Below are 15,239 nucleotides of genomic sequence, written 5' to 3'. Positions count from 1 at the left end.
ATCTTAATTAAGATTTCTGAGAAATCATCCCCACCTGCAGTGAAAGAGAGTCGGTGTTCCCAGCTAGATCCCAGATCCTTGACCATCAATTCATAACTCTCATCAGGAATGAGTTTCTCGAGGACGATTTTCTTGACATCCCCTGTGGCTGACATGGCCTCTTTATCGTCTCTGTAGAGGGTGGCCGAGACACTTGCACTTTCCATGCCCATGGCTACCAGCATGGGAGTTTCCACCGACAATTCTCCAGTGGACGATATGCTATACCGCACTGGGGATTTGGGATCTAATAGAGAAACAAATGAAATGATAATGAGGGTTATAATAAGTAGTTTAGATAAGACAGATAATTAATTGTGAACTTGGATCCTATTGCAGTATATCAGTAAAAGATTGGAATTTCATTAGCAGATGCAGGCAAATCTTTCTTAGAAAATGCCTTTTAAAGACATGCACTTATAAATTAGATTTTTTAACATATTATTATTTTCGGAGTATATGCACTTCAATCAAAATGGAATCTTAAAAACAACAAAAAAATAATGAATTATAAATAATAATAAAACAAATAATGAAAACCGCTTATTTAGAAAAATATCATAGTGTACTTATCCATCTGAAAGTTTTTATTTAGAATTTCGAGACAAAGTTGTACAAAATATTACAACTGAATGTGTTCATATAATTCTATGATCTATAATTATTATTTTTTTTATAAAATTATTCGTATCGTAAATGTATTAACTAATGCTGCCTATAGGTGCGTGGTCTCTCTAAAAAATGCAAATGGAGAATAAATTGCGAGCAGTTGCTTTCTTTCTTACCTGGATCAGATTGTTCAGTTAAAAACTGGTGCAGTTAGGCACAAATTGTGTGTGCGTGTGATACCGAAATTTAAAAATAAATAATCAAAAGACAATCCAGGATTTGCCTTTGGTTAAAAGTGCATACACCCAACAATACAGTGGGTTTTGTTCCTTCAAAGATTTCGAACTTCAAAGATTAGAAGATATTAGCAGACTTTAGTTACGAAGACGTAATTTATAAAGATTGGAAATATTGTTACTGCAGATATCCGATTTGGAGATATTTTTGGCGGTACTTTTGACAGCCAAATTTGGCACTATGTTCTTTTCTTTGGGGAAATTTCTAACAAAATTCATTTTCTCGTTAGACTGAAAGCGAATAACTGCTTAGAAATTAAGTTTCAAAGTTGAACTAGCCATTGAATGCGGCGAAGCTTTATGAGCTTTGCGTTTCGCGCTACTGAAACTTTATGTTTCGTGTTCTATTACGATTATGTTTTCTGTTTATGTAAATTTACTTCCTAACATATCAAATTTTGTGAGGGTTTTTTTTCCCGCAGCAAATTAAAGTTATTTTTAATCTGAAGAAAGATTTTCAATCCAAAATCTATTAGTGCTGCAGAACTGCAGCACTCCTTGAAATTAATTTTAAAACTTACATTTTCATTTTATATAAAATTTACTTGTTTTCCATTCTGAAATTTGGATGCTCTTTGCTTACTCTTTTACTTTGAGAGTTTAACGATCAACAAAAGAAGAAAAAACAATAAAAATTAATGAATAAGCAATTTAAATGCATTCCAGAACTATTCATAAAGCAGCCCGTGAAAGTTCAAACAAAACTTTGAAAATTTAATGACTTAAAGACACTAGCGTTTTAGAAAGGCCAGACCGACTTGTTGCAAGACCAGCTGATTCTTTTTTTTAAAATTTTTAAATATATTTTCTTTTTTTTTTCTTTTTTTTTATAAATCGATATTATAAGTTTAAATTTTCAATTCCTATTCTGGACAGAAACACATCTAGCTTATTGAATATTAAAATTTAATTGCTAATGATTATTTTTCCAAAAAGGATATGTGGATAATTTTCTAAAATGTTATTTAGGTAAAAAAAAAATGTAATGATGGTAAATTTGTATTAATTATTACTTGTTGAAAACAATGACCGGTTCAAATCATATATTAAACGTCTTACTTTATATTCATTTTTTATCAAGACGATCGAGCGAAGATAGAAAATGTGGATGCGAATAGAGAATTCAATAATTTTATTTACTGAATCATCACTTCAGTGTTCGTATAATTCTCTAATGGCAAAACTACAAGGAATTTATTCCATGTACTGGTTATTTAATATTTCTAAAGTTCAACAAACTTAATATTAAAAATGGGGCTTTGAAATTAAAAAATATTAGCTACTTATGGGCAGAGCATCTTTTATTTAAGAAAAATTGCTATCTCTTGATAAATACTTTTTTTATCAATTCTACAGATTTCTGAACTGACGGGACGTCACTGGAAACTTGTATCATCACTTACGTCTCCTTTCACAAGTGAAAGACGTAACAATGTGAGTAATATGCAAAACTACACAGTGTATAGGATAGTTACAAATTTCTCATTTATTTAAAATTGATTAAGAAAATAAAGAGATGTAATCCCGTATGATAATAGAATTGTATTCAGCGATTTCGGTAATGTAAACGGAACATAGCGAGTATAGGAAGAGGTTAGTTAACTATGAAAAGGATATCCCATGCAGTCCTTCATAAAGAGTGATTTGATTAACAAGCGAAACAAAATGTAAAAATGTGACTCGTTTAATGAACGATGTTTCGCAGAACGAGTGATGAGAAGACACTATGAAATCACGTAGTGACCTGTATATTGGCATCAGTTTTTTAATGCTTGTTTAAAGAGAACCCTCAAGTCTTACATGGAAGAAATTTTAACCGGGTAGCGTTGTCGAACGCTACTACGAAGAGTTTCAGCAAGTGTGTATGGAGCTAGACGAGATTTTGTCTGACTTCAATATTATGGAGTTAGAAATGAACAGTAAATGTATCGATGAACTAGTAGAAAAACGTAGTCACATATGGATCTGCATTCTGTGTCATAGCAAAAAGCTGCTGAGGAGATTAGCTCAGGAGAGGTGAAAATAATAGACTCAACAGAGGCAGAAACCTTTCAATGAAATATGGTAGATGCTGAAAGCGTGGGAAATTATTACATCATATGTTGAGAAGTATCACCCTAATCAGGTAGTAACCATGTCCGCTACAAATTCATTTAACGATAATTTGTTTTTCATTTTAGCCAAATTTTGAAACATAGCCAAAAACAAATGATTTCAGATAATTTTCTTTCATAAAAAGCATACATCATTATAAATAAATTATATTACTTTAAACTTATTTGATTATTTTTTTTCGGAAGAATGTGTTGTCTTATTTTTAATAGATACATATAGAGACAAAGTTTTCGCTTAACAAGTATTTTATATTACTAGTAAGATTCATGAACAAATTATGCTCGCTCAGCGAGTCTTCTCTATTTCCATAATAAAACAGTAAGATGAAAAACACTCACAAGTATAGACAGTTGTTTTGGCACTAGTAATGACATCTACTGGCTGCAGGACTGCTTGCACTGTGATGTCATAGGCAGTGAATTCGGCCAATTGTTCAGCCGCAAAATTCAGCTGGTTTCTGAGTTCGTTGTGGTCTCTACAATCTGGGGCTGCCTCTTTGGAGCACACTTTCACATTGTAGAATGTCGGCAGCCAGCCTTTCTCGGGACTCTTCCAACCGATTTCGAATGAGTCCCACTTCTGGGAGATAGTAGACAAGGAGGAAGGCATTTCCATAATGTCTGGGAGAAAAATGAAATTCTAAATTAATTTTTAAACACTGAATAGCTTCAACTATAGGAAGAGCTTTTGTGTTTACTTCCTGCTTGTTCAGAAAATGATGTGTCTATAAAACAATAGTTTTTCGTCCAAATGCTTTAACATGAATATTTATAGGAGAGCATACTGTCTGTAAATTGAGATATTCATGATTAATCATCGTTCAAAATGTTTGTAATTCAAGCAAATCGTTGAACTTCAACTCTTTCGTGTAGTTATTCGACTTTGATAAAATCAGTTATTTCAATCTTCAACAAATTCATTTATATTAATAGTTGTAATTTAGTACCTTTTGAGTAATAGATACCCATTTAGAAAAAAAAAATTAAAATTATGATATCGATTACAAAATTGAATTATCAATTACGAATTATTATGAAATTCAAAATCGAATCGATTAAATGGAATTAATTAATCGAAACCACAATATTTACTTCAATAACTTCGGAATACTTTATTGCCCTAAAAGCGTTTCTATACCAGTTTAAAATTCAAAATATTAGATTTTTTTATTTACCTTTTCATAATAGTGATATAGAAACGATGCAATAGTGGTACAGAAGCAAAACCATATTTTGATGCAAAATGGCACAAATCTTACAGCATCCAAATTTGCAGAACACATTAATATGTATTCAAATACAAATAACTTTAAGCTTATGAAGTTAGAATGCTGGCTCTTTGTGCTTTCATTATCTTCGATGATGGTGTCCTTGCATAAGGGTAGCGCACCTTCCCCGTGGTCTGGACGTCCCGGGTTCGAAACCCCGTTCGGGCATGGTTGTTCTAAATCTGTGTTCTATCTGTGAGGTGTGTGAATGTGCCCCCCTATAAAAAGGGGTCTTGCAAGCGAATGTGCGAGTTTCATCTTCATATGAGCTGGAAGTCAGACTTCTGCTCTCGGGTGTTCAGGGGTCTTTACCCTCAGAAGCTACTGCACCCCCTTTCCGTGGTAACGCGGACACGACATCATCGTCATCATTATCTTCGGTAACTCTGTTGTTTTATGCCAACTTAAGGCAGAGAATGATTGCCATAAATACGTACCTCTAAACAAGTATTTGCAGGCATACGGGAGTTCGTCAGTGCATGGGCCACCTGCAAGTTTCAGTCTCCCTGCTTCGTTCAGGGCTCTGCAGCAGGAATCTTTCGATGGTAACACTCCGGAGTTTTTGGACATGGGCAAGTATGTGATTTTATTGCCGTCAGTCCAATAACTTGTGCCTGTGGAGAAAAAAGAAACAAAATCTTCTGTCATCTATAAGCCATTTACCAACTTCAAGTTTCCAAAGCAGATCTTGAACTTTCAAATTTTAGAGCTTAACATTCCTTCCACTTTAAAGAACACGTTCAATAATTCACGTCCGTTCAAAGAATGCAAAATTCACGTTCTTTTAATACCTTAGTTTTAAAACTTCGTTTGAAATATGCATCCATGAAGAAGATAGAAATTCTTCAAATAATTTATGCGAACCATAGAAGGACTGCTAAAGTGAAAAAAACTTAGTCTCTTTTTCGACCCAGCTGTCTTTAACAGTTCAGGAAAAGCTTAAAGAACATTGAAGATTTATAAAACAACAATTTTGCTTTAGATCTTGTTTCATCATGCGTAAACATTCGCCAGTTTTCAAAATGGTTTTTGAATTCAAAATTTTGGCTTTATTCCATAACCTATGCTATTATTAAATAAATAGATTATTTTTTGTATATAAAAATTCAGTTGTATATAAAAAACAATTTTCGTAATAATTTGTGGTTTTTACCTGTGGTTCATCAGAAACAAAGACATAAAAGAAAGATCTGACTATAACAACCTTACAAGGTTTCCATAAGAAATTCTCAACACGCTTCTTTGAAAAATTCGAAAAAAGCAATAACATCGCATTTCAAGAAATTGAAGTATACGATCCATCACTTCCAAAAAGAAGGCTAAGCGACCTCGCCGTCTCCTACATGTCTAGGACATCATCTTAGCTTTACCTCACTTGACTCTGGACCGAATTTGGCCAAATTCATTCATATAAATTTGGCCTTTTTTTTTTCTTTTTTTTTTCATCTTTTTCCCTCTCGATTTATTAATTAATTGTTATCTTATAAGTAAATCCTCAATTTATCCTGCACATCCACGTACTAAGTAAACTTATTGCCATTCCATTACTCTGTTCATCTGTTATGTCCGGAGATTACTCCCCTCAAATCAGAAAATTACTAATAACTGCGACATTTATTAAATGGAATAAATGTACTGATGACATACATTAGCATTGTTTAAAACTTAAAATAATTTCATTTGAAATGAAATTAGCCTTATCTAAGGCTTACACGAAAATTTCAATTACCAATCCTCATTAGTATGAGAATGATATTTGCCTTATTAATAAGAAAAATCCTACAAGAATTTCCATTAATCCCTTTTTAAGTTATTCTTTCATCATAATACAATACTATTTTCATCAAAATCAGCTGCTTCGCTAATAAAACAAATTTCATTCTAAAATAAATAAATTCGATTCTTATTAGAAATTGCATTAACATTTATTATTATTAAATATTGTTATTACAAGATGTTAACACGATACTGGATCGCTAACTTGTTTAAGACGCATTTTAAAATTAGTTATAATTTTTTGGCTGAAAATATTATCGCCAACACACCGTTATTCACCGCTTTCAATTTGGCGCCTGTCCACAGCTTGGCATCTCTGGCGGGAAGCACCTTGAGCAGCGTCTTGCCTTCGTCTTCGCTCAGAACACTGGTCAGGTGCCCTGATCTCTGCTGGCAATCTTCCTCGGCCGTGAACCAATCCAGATGGGTCTCATTCATCACTTCGTGCATCGTCAAGAGGCCGGACGAATCTCGGTCAATGTGAGTTGGAGGATCTGAGAGGAATCAGAGAATAGAATTCGTTTCAGCTGACATAACTCAATGTTTCCAATTAATTTGTGAACTAAATATAAAAAGTTCCGGCCCTAAGTTGATTTGCTTCATTAGTTTTAGTTTAATTAGTTTTTTTAATAGTATTTCTTAAATATTCTTATTTTTTCTGTTATGCAGATTTTTTAAAAGCGCATATATTATTTTATGAGTTTTGTTAAATTGTATACAGTGTATGTTTTATGACATATGAATCATTATAGACAACTCGTACATAAGCATTTTAGTAATCCCAACTTTAAATATATAATCATTAATTTATTTTTTACGTAATAACAGCAATTTAATAGAATTTCCTTTATATCTTTCAGTATTCAGGATAAACAGCGTAAGAATGAGAAATGATATACCTGTATTTAAGAGAGAAAAAACTTTCAAATAGTACAGATTTCTGTTTTAACACAGGCGTGGTAGCAAAGCGCACTCGTTCTACTCCTCAGTTTGGAAGGGGACGAAGGTATATATTGTCCGGAATAGAGCATTTCACTTCTTAGAACCATTACTTCCAGAAGCGAATTTCAAAAATTTGCTGCCGTAGGTATTTTTTTCGCGAATCAACAAAAAGTAAACGAAAAGCTGTCGACTGCACTCGTTACTGATGGATAAATCTGATGGACCGGACTGCCACGATTACAATATCAGCTGGAGCTAAGGTTGAGACCTACTATGGCCACGTACAACCCTTCCTATGGGAAGTACGTCCCGTCATTGATAGGAAGTAGCCGACCCCCACCATTTCTCTACCCACCAGGGTGACAAGAACTAACCACAATACCGGAAGCTTCTTATCTTCATTTCTGAGGTTTATTATTATTTAATATTAAAATATTTATTAATTGAATGCGGCCGCCTTTCAAACTGGGCAGCTGACGAGTCTACATAGTCAGAATTTCCCCAGTGAGTCTTTATATTGCTATGTTCTATTTTCAAGGTAAAAAGAACCATTGCGTGTCTTAAGAAAAGATATATTTAAAACGCTTGTATTAAATTTAATTCTGGCTTATCAAAAAACTCTGAAACAAATTATGCTGAAGTTTTATTTTCCCTACCTGTCCTAACAGAAGCTACTCCACAATTATGAAATTTATCAGCAAAGGAACAACCCAAACGAAAAGTGTATTCCGTTTTCATGCTGATCGGAGTGAGATGATATTCTCGATCAGACTCTATGATGCTTTCTACTTTTTTCTCAACTGGTGCCTCCATCTGGTGGCTAATTGAATATTTATCTGATTTCTTTGTTGCACCAGATTCTGAAAATGCTTGCGCTTCGTCCCAAGTAACTCTAAGAGTTCCTGACCAAATGACGTAGACTGACATCCGTATTGGGGTTAGAAGAGCACCTAAATGGAAAATAAATGTTTTATAAGAAACAATATGCCTCAGTTTTAAAACTTAACATCAATCAATATCTGAAAGGCGTATCAAAATTACTTACCAAACGTTCCATCTTCTGTAAAGCTTACTGCAGGAAGAAAAAAAAGAAAAAAAAATATTTTTATATGTATAAGCCATTAGCATTCATCACTTATTATAAGTATCTTATAAGCTCATAAGTACATGCTGATCATTTCTTGACTCACATTAGAAATGGGGATAAGAGCAGCCTTTTTTTAAAAAAAGGAAATGAAAATTTCTTTACCCATAGAAAATATCTTGTAGCTCGGCGCTCTACTGTAGCATTATTCTATTTTTTTTCGCCAGAATTGCAACCACTTTCATGAAAGTTTAAGCTAATTCTGAAATTCCTAACGACTATTAGTAGCGGTAGTCGTATTAACCTTAAATATTTTACAATAAATATTTCATGCCTAGGATTATCTTTGAATGCAAAAGAATGGCATTAAAATCTATTCACTCACTATAAAACTATTAAAAATTATATTGATTTCTTTTTTGCCATTTTTGCTGAATCTCACTTTATGTTTTCAAATTAATTTCATGTTTCGTAAGTCTATTGGTATAAAGACAGCTGGCTGGTTTAACTTCGAAAGAAATTTTTAATTCAATTTTTTTTTTTTTTTTACTTTACGATCTTGATTTATACCATGGGAATTTAAAAGACAGGTAATATCAATAAATTCGCTTTGAATATTCTAAGACTTCTTAGAAAAACCACTTTCTTTTAAAAATAACGATGCCTAAGTGCAAAAAAAAAAGTAACAGAGAGCTTGAACTCGGCATTTCTTAACTCCAGATTACTGCTATTTTTAAACAGTAGCTTAACATTGCAAAATTTAGTTACTTAATAAATTTTGAAAATATCGAAATAGTTTTTAAGAATTATTTATTTAATGGCCAGCATTTACAAAATTGACATTGATGAAAAGGAATAAAGAAAAGCAATTAATAATGACATAAATAATATCTTTACGGATATAAAACTTTTGCAAATAAGGGCATTTCTGGAAGAATTTGTAAGAGACAATGGCAAATAAAATCCTCAAAAATACAAACAGTATTAGTTTTTTTTTTTTTTTTGCACCTTGTTAAGTTTTTATGGAGAAACCACGAATACAAAACGGTTCTTGCTTCTTAAGGAGATATAGTAAATATAAAGTTACCTCCATTCCGATGAACTCTTGTAGGAGAGATTGGACCCCATCCTTTAAGAGTCCATCCTCATTTCCAATGTCAACATCGAAATGATTCTCATTGAAATTATACCGGATGCTTTGGTCTTTGGACTTGCCGATAGAATTCATTGTTAAAAAAATTCGCGAATGGAAAATGTATTACTGACTTACTTACTGACTGACTGACTTACTGTACTTACTGATAACGAACTGGTAGGTTAGTTCTTCAGTCCTTATATTTGGAGCAGGCCTCAGTAATATGGAATACATAATTCCCGGTTCCAGATCTTTAACGTTGAAAACTTGTTCCAGTGTTGAAAAAGTCAGGACTTTGGGGTTGTCTTTGTTGTCAGTCCACAGTTTCACTTGTAGTTTGTCGGTCTTCCAGCCGATCCCTTCATAACGCCAAGTTACAAAAACAGCCTTGCCGTCATTGGAGGCCTTTACTGTCGAAATTCGCAGACGTGAGCCCTCACCTGAAATTTAATTACTGACAATAAAAGCTCAAATTAATACATTTTTACTAAGCCCTAGATACTTTTAATACGTGTTTAGTGTCCCTTGTAGTAGAAATATTGCTATAACTCTTAAATTTAATTACAATGAGTGTGTATTTTAAATAGTCCAATTTTACTAGGACCGGTTTTAATACTTCAATCTCAAATGGAGCATAAAAAAAGGCAACGGTTAGAGAAGAAAATAAATTTAATATAAAAGTTTATGTGCAACAATAGGTGCTTTTCTACATGATCACCATGAAGATTTAGGCGTTCATCATATCGGTGAACTATGTTTCCTATTTCCTCTTCGAATAACATTGCATCCATGTTAATTTTCCTTTGAAACTCCTCATTAAAAGAGCACTTCCTAGCCATTTTTCAATTCAAGGAGGAGATGAAAATCACGCGGCTCTAAATCAAGATAATAAAGACAGATAGCCTATCACTACAGAAGATCTTATTCAAAGAGTTGATCAAATGTTTCGAAAGAAACTAAGGATGATGGAACTCCAGGCTACGAGCTCTCCGATCATTATGAAAAATTTGTGATTTTGGAGGGTGAATGTTGACATTTCTGGATCATATTCTTTAATTTAAAAGAAAACGCAGAGAACTTGAAGTGCTTCGTATCGTATGACTAGTAACAAACGTTTTCGAAAAAGAGATTGGAATTCTGGTCTACCGATATGAAAAAAGCTTAAATCTTCATTGCAATCATATTGAAAAATAACTGTATTTGTACATAACTTTTGGAATAAATTCATTTTGTTATACTCTTTTCCTACTGTCTATCAGAGGCTTTTCTTACTGATCAGAGCAATAGTGAACTTTTATGAAATAACGAACTTCTATGAATAATGAACTTTTATGAAATGTTATGAACAAAATGCTGCTGCTTTATTATTTAAGCTTAAGCTTCACGTGAGTGTTATGCAATGCTAACAAAGAAATAAATTTCTGCTCACATCGTAAACTCAGAGTGCGTCAATTTAAATATCTAATAATTTATGCATCTCGTCATTGGGAAAAAAGATTATCTACAACACACCTCATAAAACAGGCAGATAAATGTTGCATAATAGCTCCCTCTTATCTCTGTCATTTAATTCTGACATCACGGAAATTGAATATTTTAGCAATATAAGGGGCTCATTAAAGGTAGTTTAACAAATAATTTGTTGAGGGGGGGGGGAATTAAAACTAACCTTTGTGGTCTCTCAAACAAACTGCAGATTCCAGTTCTTCACCTTCGCATCCAGTTTCTCTAAGAAATTCTCCTTCTCTATTAAGAATCTTGCAACAGTCCTCTGAAATAAATAATTGATTATAAACATTTCTCTAAATTAGCTCTTTTAAGGAATTCAAAAGTTTTGGTGAATTAAAACAAGAAACAAAACTCATTAAGATATTTAATTCATGTACTTAGTAAATATCTAATTCCAACAATAATAATTAACAAAGTTTTTGTATTTTTTAATGACATATTAATTTACGACAGCAATGCCTCGGGAGTGATTTCAAATCGAAAACACAATGACAGCTTCCTATCGAAATATGTAATCCAAAGAGATCTTGCATCTTATTCCTTACGTCCTCTATTTTTTTTAAATTCATAAACATTATCGAAACTATGCCTGCCATCCACCCAAATCTACAAATAAAGACATCGTCAGTCGAATCATTTTTGGTTAGTTACGACATTATTTTTATTTTTATTTATTTATTTATTCGATTGGAGATGCCTGGAGTATTGTACACAGCGAGAAGCACACAAATTCATAAACATAAACCTGAGGATCTTAACATTATTATGAATCTGTAATATTATTTCCTTTCATATTTTATCTTATAATAAGGAAGATAGATTTTCAGATATTCTCAATGAATATTGAGTAATCATATCAATCACTCTCGATCTTTAAGTGAAACTTGACGACGGTTTGAATGATCCCGGAAACAAAATGAGAGCTCTAAAAATGCAAGATTTATAGTGATATCTCTGCTTCTGGAAAACTCGATATTCTGTTGTGAAAATATACAAGGAGGCACTACCACAAGAGAGGTAAAGTTTCTCGTTGAAATGCTGATCGTAAAGTAAGCTCTCCAGCTGCACTCTGAGAGATATTGTTGTTTCTTGACTTCTTTTTTCGTGAGTATCTAAAAGTGTTATTCTCGTGTGCACTTCGACTCTGTCTTTATTACTTGTGCTTCGTGTTTTTCATAAAATAAAGCTAGGCAAGTTAACGTCATCGTGCTTATTGGACTTTTAAGCGTATATCTACCGATGGATTTTTAGTAGCAATGCATTGTGAACATAAAATAATCAGAGGAATCAATTAAAGAACTGTAAATTATGGAAATGTAAAAGTAGCGCAATACTGTATATCTGATATTTATATTATTCAATGAATTAGTAAATAAGATCTCAGTTTTTGACAGCTTTTACTCTTTTCTTACCATTGTCCTTACAAGCGTTTCCCACCAACCATAGGCTGGACACATCGTCGGGCAGAATTCTGGAAGACAGGAACTTCCCTTCTTGTTCATCTATCAGATAACTCAAGTCACCTAGTTTCTCATCCACGTCCATGTTGAGACACTCCTTCCTGGCTTCGTCAAATGATGTCACGCCGCTCAGATACAGAAAACAATGATATTCGTTGCCTCCCGTCCAGGCAGCAGGACAGGGTGGATCTGAAAGGGATTAACAACAAAGTAAAAATACATATGTGAGAAGTGGGTGCTGCTGCATAATCGGGAACGAATACCGATTAGAATACCGAAAGTACTAAGTTAGAGTATAATAAGCAATATTTTATAAAACCTACATACTCTAAGATAGTGAATACAGGTAACTATCAAACAGTAAGCTAATTGTAATTCGTTGCATGAAAAACTGGATAATTATGAACTTTTTGAATTGTAGCATGAAATTTCTATTGGATTCTTAAAATATTGAGCTTCGTTCCTGGATTTAATAAATATCTACATTAACTAGCTAGAATGATCTTCTCAAAACTTTCTCGCATACTCTCTAATATACGCCTCCTCTCAGAAAACGTCTACAATAATTACAAAATATTAACATTTTTGAATTTGTATTTGGCGTGAATTTTGTATTTTTACTAAATCTAAAGTGTGATCCATGACGACTTTTCCGCCAATGAATCTCCGGCATGCCACTAATAGTATCCAAAAGTCGAATTTGTGCTTGAGGCATGTTTTTTTCAACCGATTGGGAAAAAAATTTGATACAAAACTGCACTTGTAGTTGCAGAATTCCATACAAAATTTGATATATTTAAGTCATTGCGTTTTTGAATTATCGCGTTTACATATTTCTGAAAATACAGACGAACGGATGGCCAACCCCTTGTAGGATTTGGCTCAAACTTTAACAGATATCTACACTATAGATGTTAAATATGTGTACCGATTCTTATCTATCTAGCTCTCTTCGTCATGTAACTTATATTCGAGCAGCCGAACAGACAGATTTCCTCTGAATGGAATTTGTTCAAAATTTGAGAGAATTCTGAAAATTTAGTGTAAAGCCCTTATACCAAATTTCATCTTTGTCACAGACAGATAAACGGAGGGACATTATCCAAAAAATGTGTTTTTCGAAATCATGGAGGTCTAAAATCTGGAGAGTCATCAAAATTTCGATTTTGAATTTTTCGATGATTGCTATATTTTCTCCACACAACATATACGAGATAGTAAAAATGCATAATAATGAACAAAAAAAGAAATCATCAATTTTGATGCAGTCGAACCAATTCTAACTCAATGAACTCCATGAACAATTTCTTTCTTATAATAAATGCAATATAATAAGCATATTCATCCGAAAAGAAGTTATCTGAAAAGGGAAGTTTATGTCTACTATGAACTTAATAGAAAAAAGCAATAAAATAAATTGTCTTGCTCATAGAATTCAGCAGCTGCAGCTAATAATTGAATCCATAACAAAATTTGGACACATATCATACAATAAATGTACTTGATGATTGTGCCTATCAAAAATACTGCCAAATCATAATGTGTAGCGTCGTTTTCCTAAAAAAATAATAGTAATTTTTGAAAAATATTAAATATTTCAATATTTTAATTTTTCTAACGGTTTAAATTTGCTAATTTAAAATTTAATTATCTATTTGTCCTTTCCAACACAGCCTATAAAGGGAGTGTAAAACGCTCGCTTGAATTTCGAGTACTTTGATTTTCTAAGTACAGTCACAAACCTTACGTTGCATCAGTACTAGGTTCAGAACGAAAAGTTCAAATACTCGTTGCTTCCCCTCATCATATCCATCACCAATTTTGATTACATGTTTCGAGCTATTTCGTGCTGGATATCATAGAAACTATGATTTTTCTTACATTTCTTCGCTGGACGTAGCATTAATAGATGATTATAAATTTTCACATTTTATGGAACATAAAATGATGTAACCATTAAATGATTTAATTCACATTTTAATCAGATCATGAATTGTTTGTAAGAAAACGTTGACAAGTGTTGTGTAATAAGTTTTTGAAAGAAATACAGATGGTACTACAGCTTTTTGGTGGTCAGAATTTAATAAATTTAATAGTTATATGAGGAATTTTATTTAGAAGAAATATTTCAATATCTTTTTATTTGTATACTTTTACACGGAAAAGTGAAGAAAGCTGACAATTATTATGCAATAAGTTTTTGAAGTAAATACAAGCGGCCCTGAATTCAACATTCAATTCAACAACAGCCCTGAATTGAGCAACGAGCCGTCCTCTATTTGACGGCTTTCATTAAGAAGAAAGTTTGCAACATCAATAAAGTATAACTCACAAGCTTCCACCTCCGTGGATCCACATTTAATGGACACATCCTTCACGAGGCACTGCAGGTGGATGTCGTAAGCGGCTCCCAATCTGACGTCATCGAGGGACAGATTCATGTCCTCTGTTGTTACCGATTCAAAGGCCTGGGCCCCCACTGGTTTGTAGAGGACCACGTATCCGCTGGGCTTGAATTGTCCTCCGGACGGGTTGTCGAATTCGAGGGTGTTGTCTGCCGTTGGGGTGTTCCAGCTGACTTCGATCTTCCCTTTTGGAGTGGTGATGGCTTTCATACCCGTCATAGGCTGCACATCTTGAGAACAAATTTAAATCATTTAGAGAGAATGAATTGTATAGTTTACGCTTTGATATGTGAGAAATGTGAAATTATTCAAATAAGGTTTCATTAATTGGTAAATAGGATTTCAATTAATCTGCAAAGATAATGGGTTGCAATGAATTCAAAAATTCTCTTCCAGCAATAATTGTTAACTAACGTCTAGAGGATTTTTAAATGTCTTTTAGACTGAATCTCAGTTACTTTACTTGGGTCATTATTTTGCTTGATCTAATTTACACACCAATCAAGGTTCAACGGGAAAATTATCGATAAGTTTCAAATTTTTTTATAGTTATTATTTCCAGATTTTATGAAAATCAAAAATCTTGAAGTAGCGTGTTTGAA

At 33.1% G+C, this 15,239-nt stretch overlaps 1 protein-coding gene across 1 annotated transcript in view; it reads right to left on the bottom strand.

The window, feature by feature from the left end:
• The window catches only part of LOC129964263 (uncharacterized), a 104,681-nt gene that overhangs the window by 52,249 nt on the left and 37,193 nt on the right, over nucleotides 1-15,239 (bottom strand). Inside the window, exons 4-13 of the mRNA XM_056079012.1 lie at nucleotides 14,565-14,867; nucleotides 12,185-12,421; nucleotides 10,933-11,034; nucleotides 9,428-9,703; nucleotides 8,090-8,116; nucleotides 7,701-7,994; nucleotides 6,372-6,596; nucleotides 4,764-4,940; nucleotides 3,398-3,679; nucleotides 35-286 (exon numbers count right to left, since the gene is read on the bottom strand). Of these exons, the coding sequence (XP_055934987.1) occupies nucleotides 35-286; nucleotides 3,398-3,679; nucleotides 4,764-4,940; nucleotides 6,372-6,596; nucleotides 7,701-7,994; nucleotides 8,090-8,116; nucleotides 9,428-9,703; nucleotides 10,933-11,034; nucleotides 12,185-12,421; nucleotides 14,565-14,867 (2,175 nt within the window). The remainder of the gene's footprint in view (nucleotides 1-34; nucleotides 287-3,397; nucleotides 3,680-4,763; nucleotides 4,941-6,371; nucleotides 6,597-7,700; nucleotides 7,995-8,089; nucleotides 8,117-9,427; nucleotides 9,704-10,932; nucleotides 11,035-12,184; nucleotides 12,422-14,564; nucleotides 14,868-15,239) is intronic.

This window comes from Argiope bruennichi, chromosome 3, assembly GCF_947563725.1.
Source record: "Argiope bruennichi chromosome 3, qqArgBrue1.1, whole genome shotgun sequence".
Taxonomy (NCBI): domain Eukaryota; kingdom Metazoa; phylum Arthropoda; class Arachnida; order Araneae; family Araneidae; genus Argiope; species Argiope bruennichi.
Note: the sequence above shows the minus strand (reverse complement) of the source record. Positions and strands in the feature narration are given on the sequence as shown.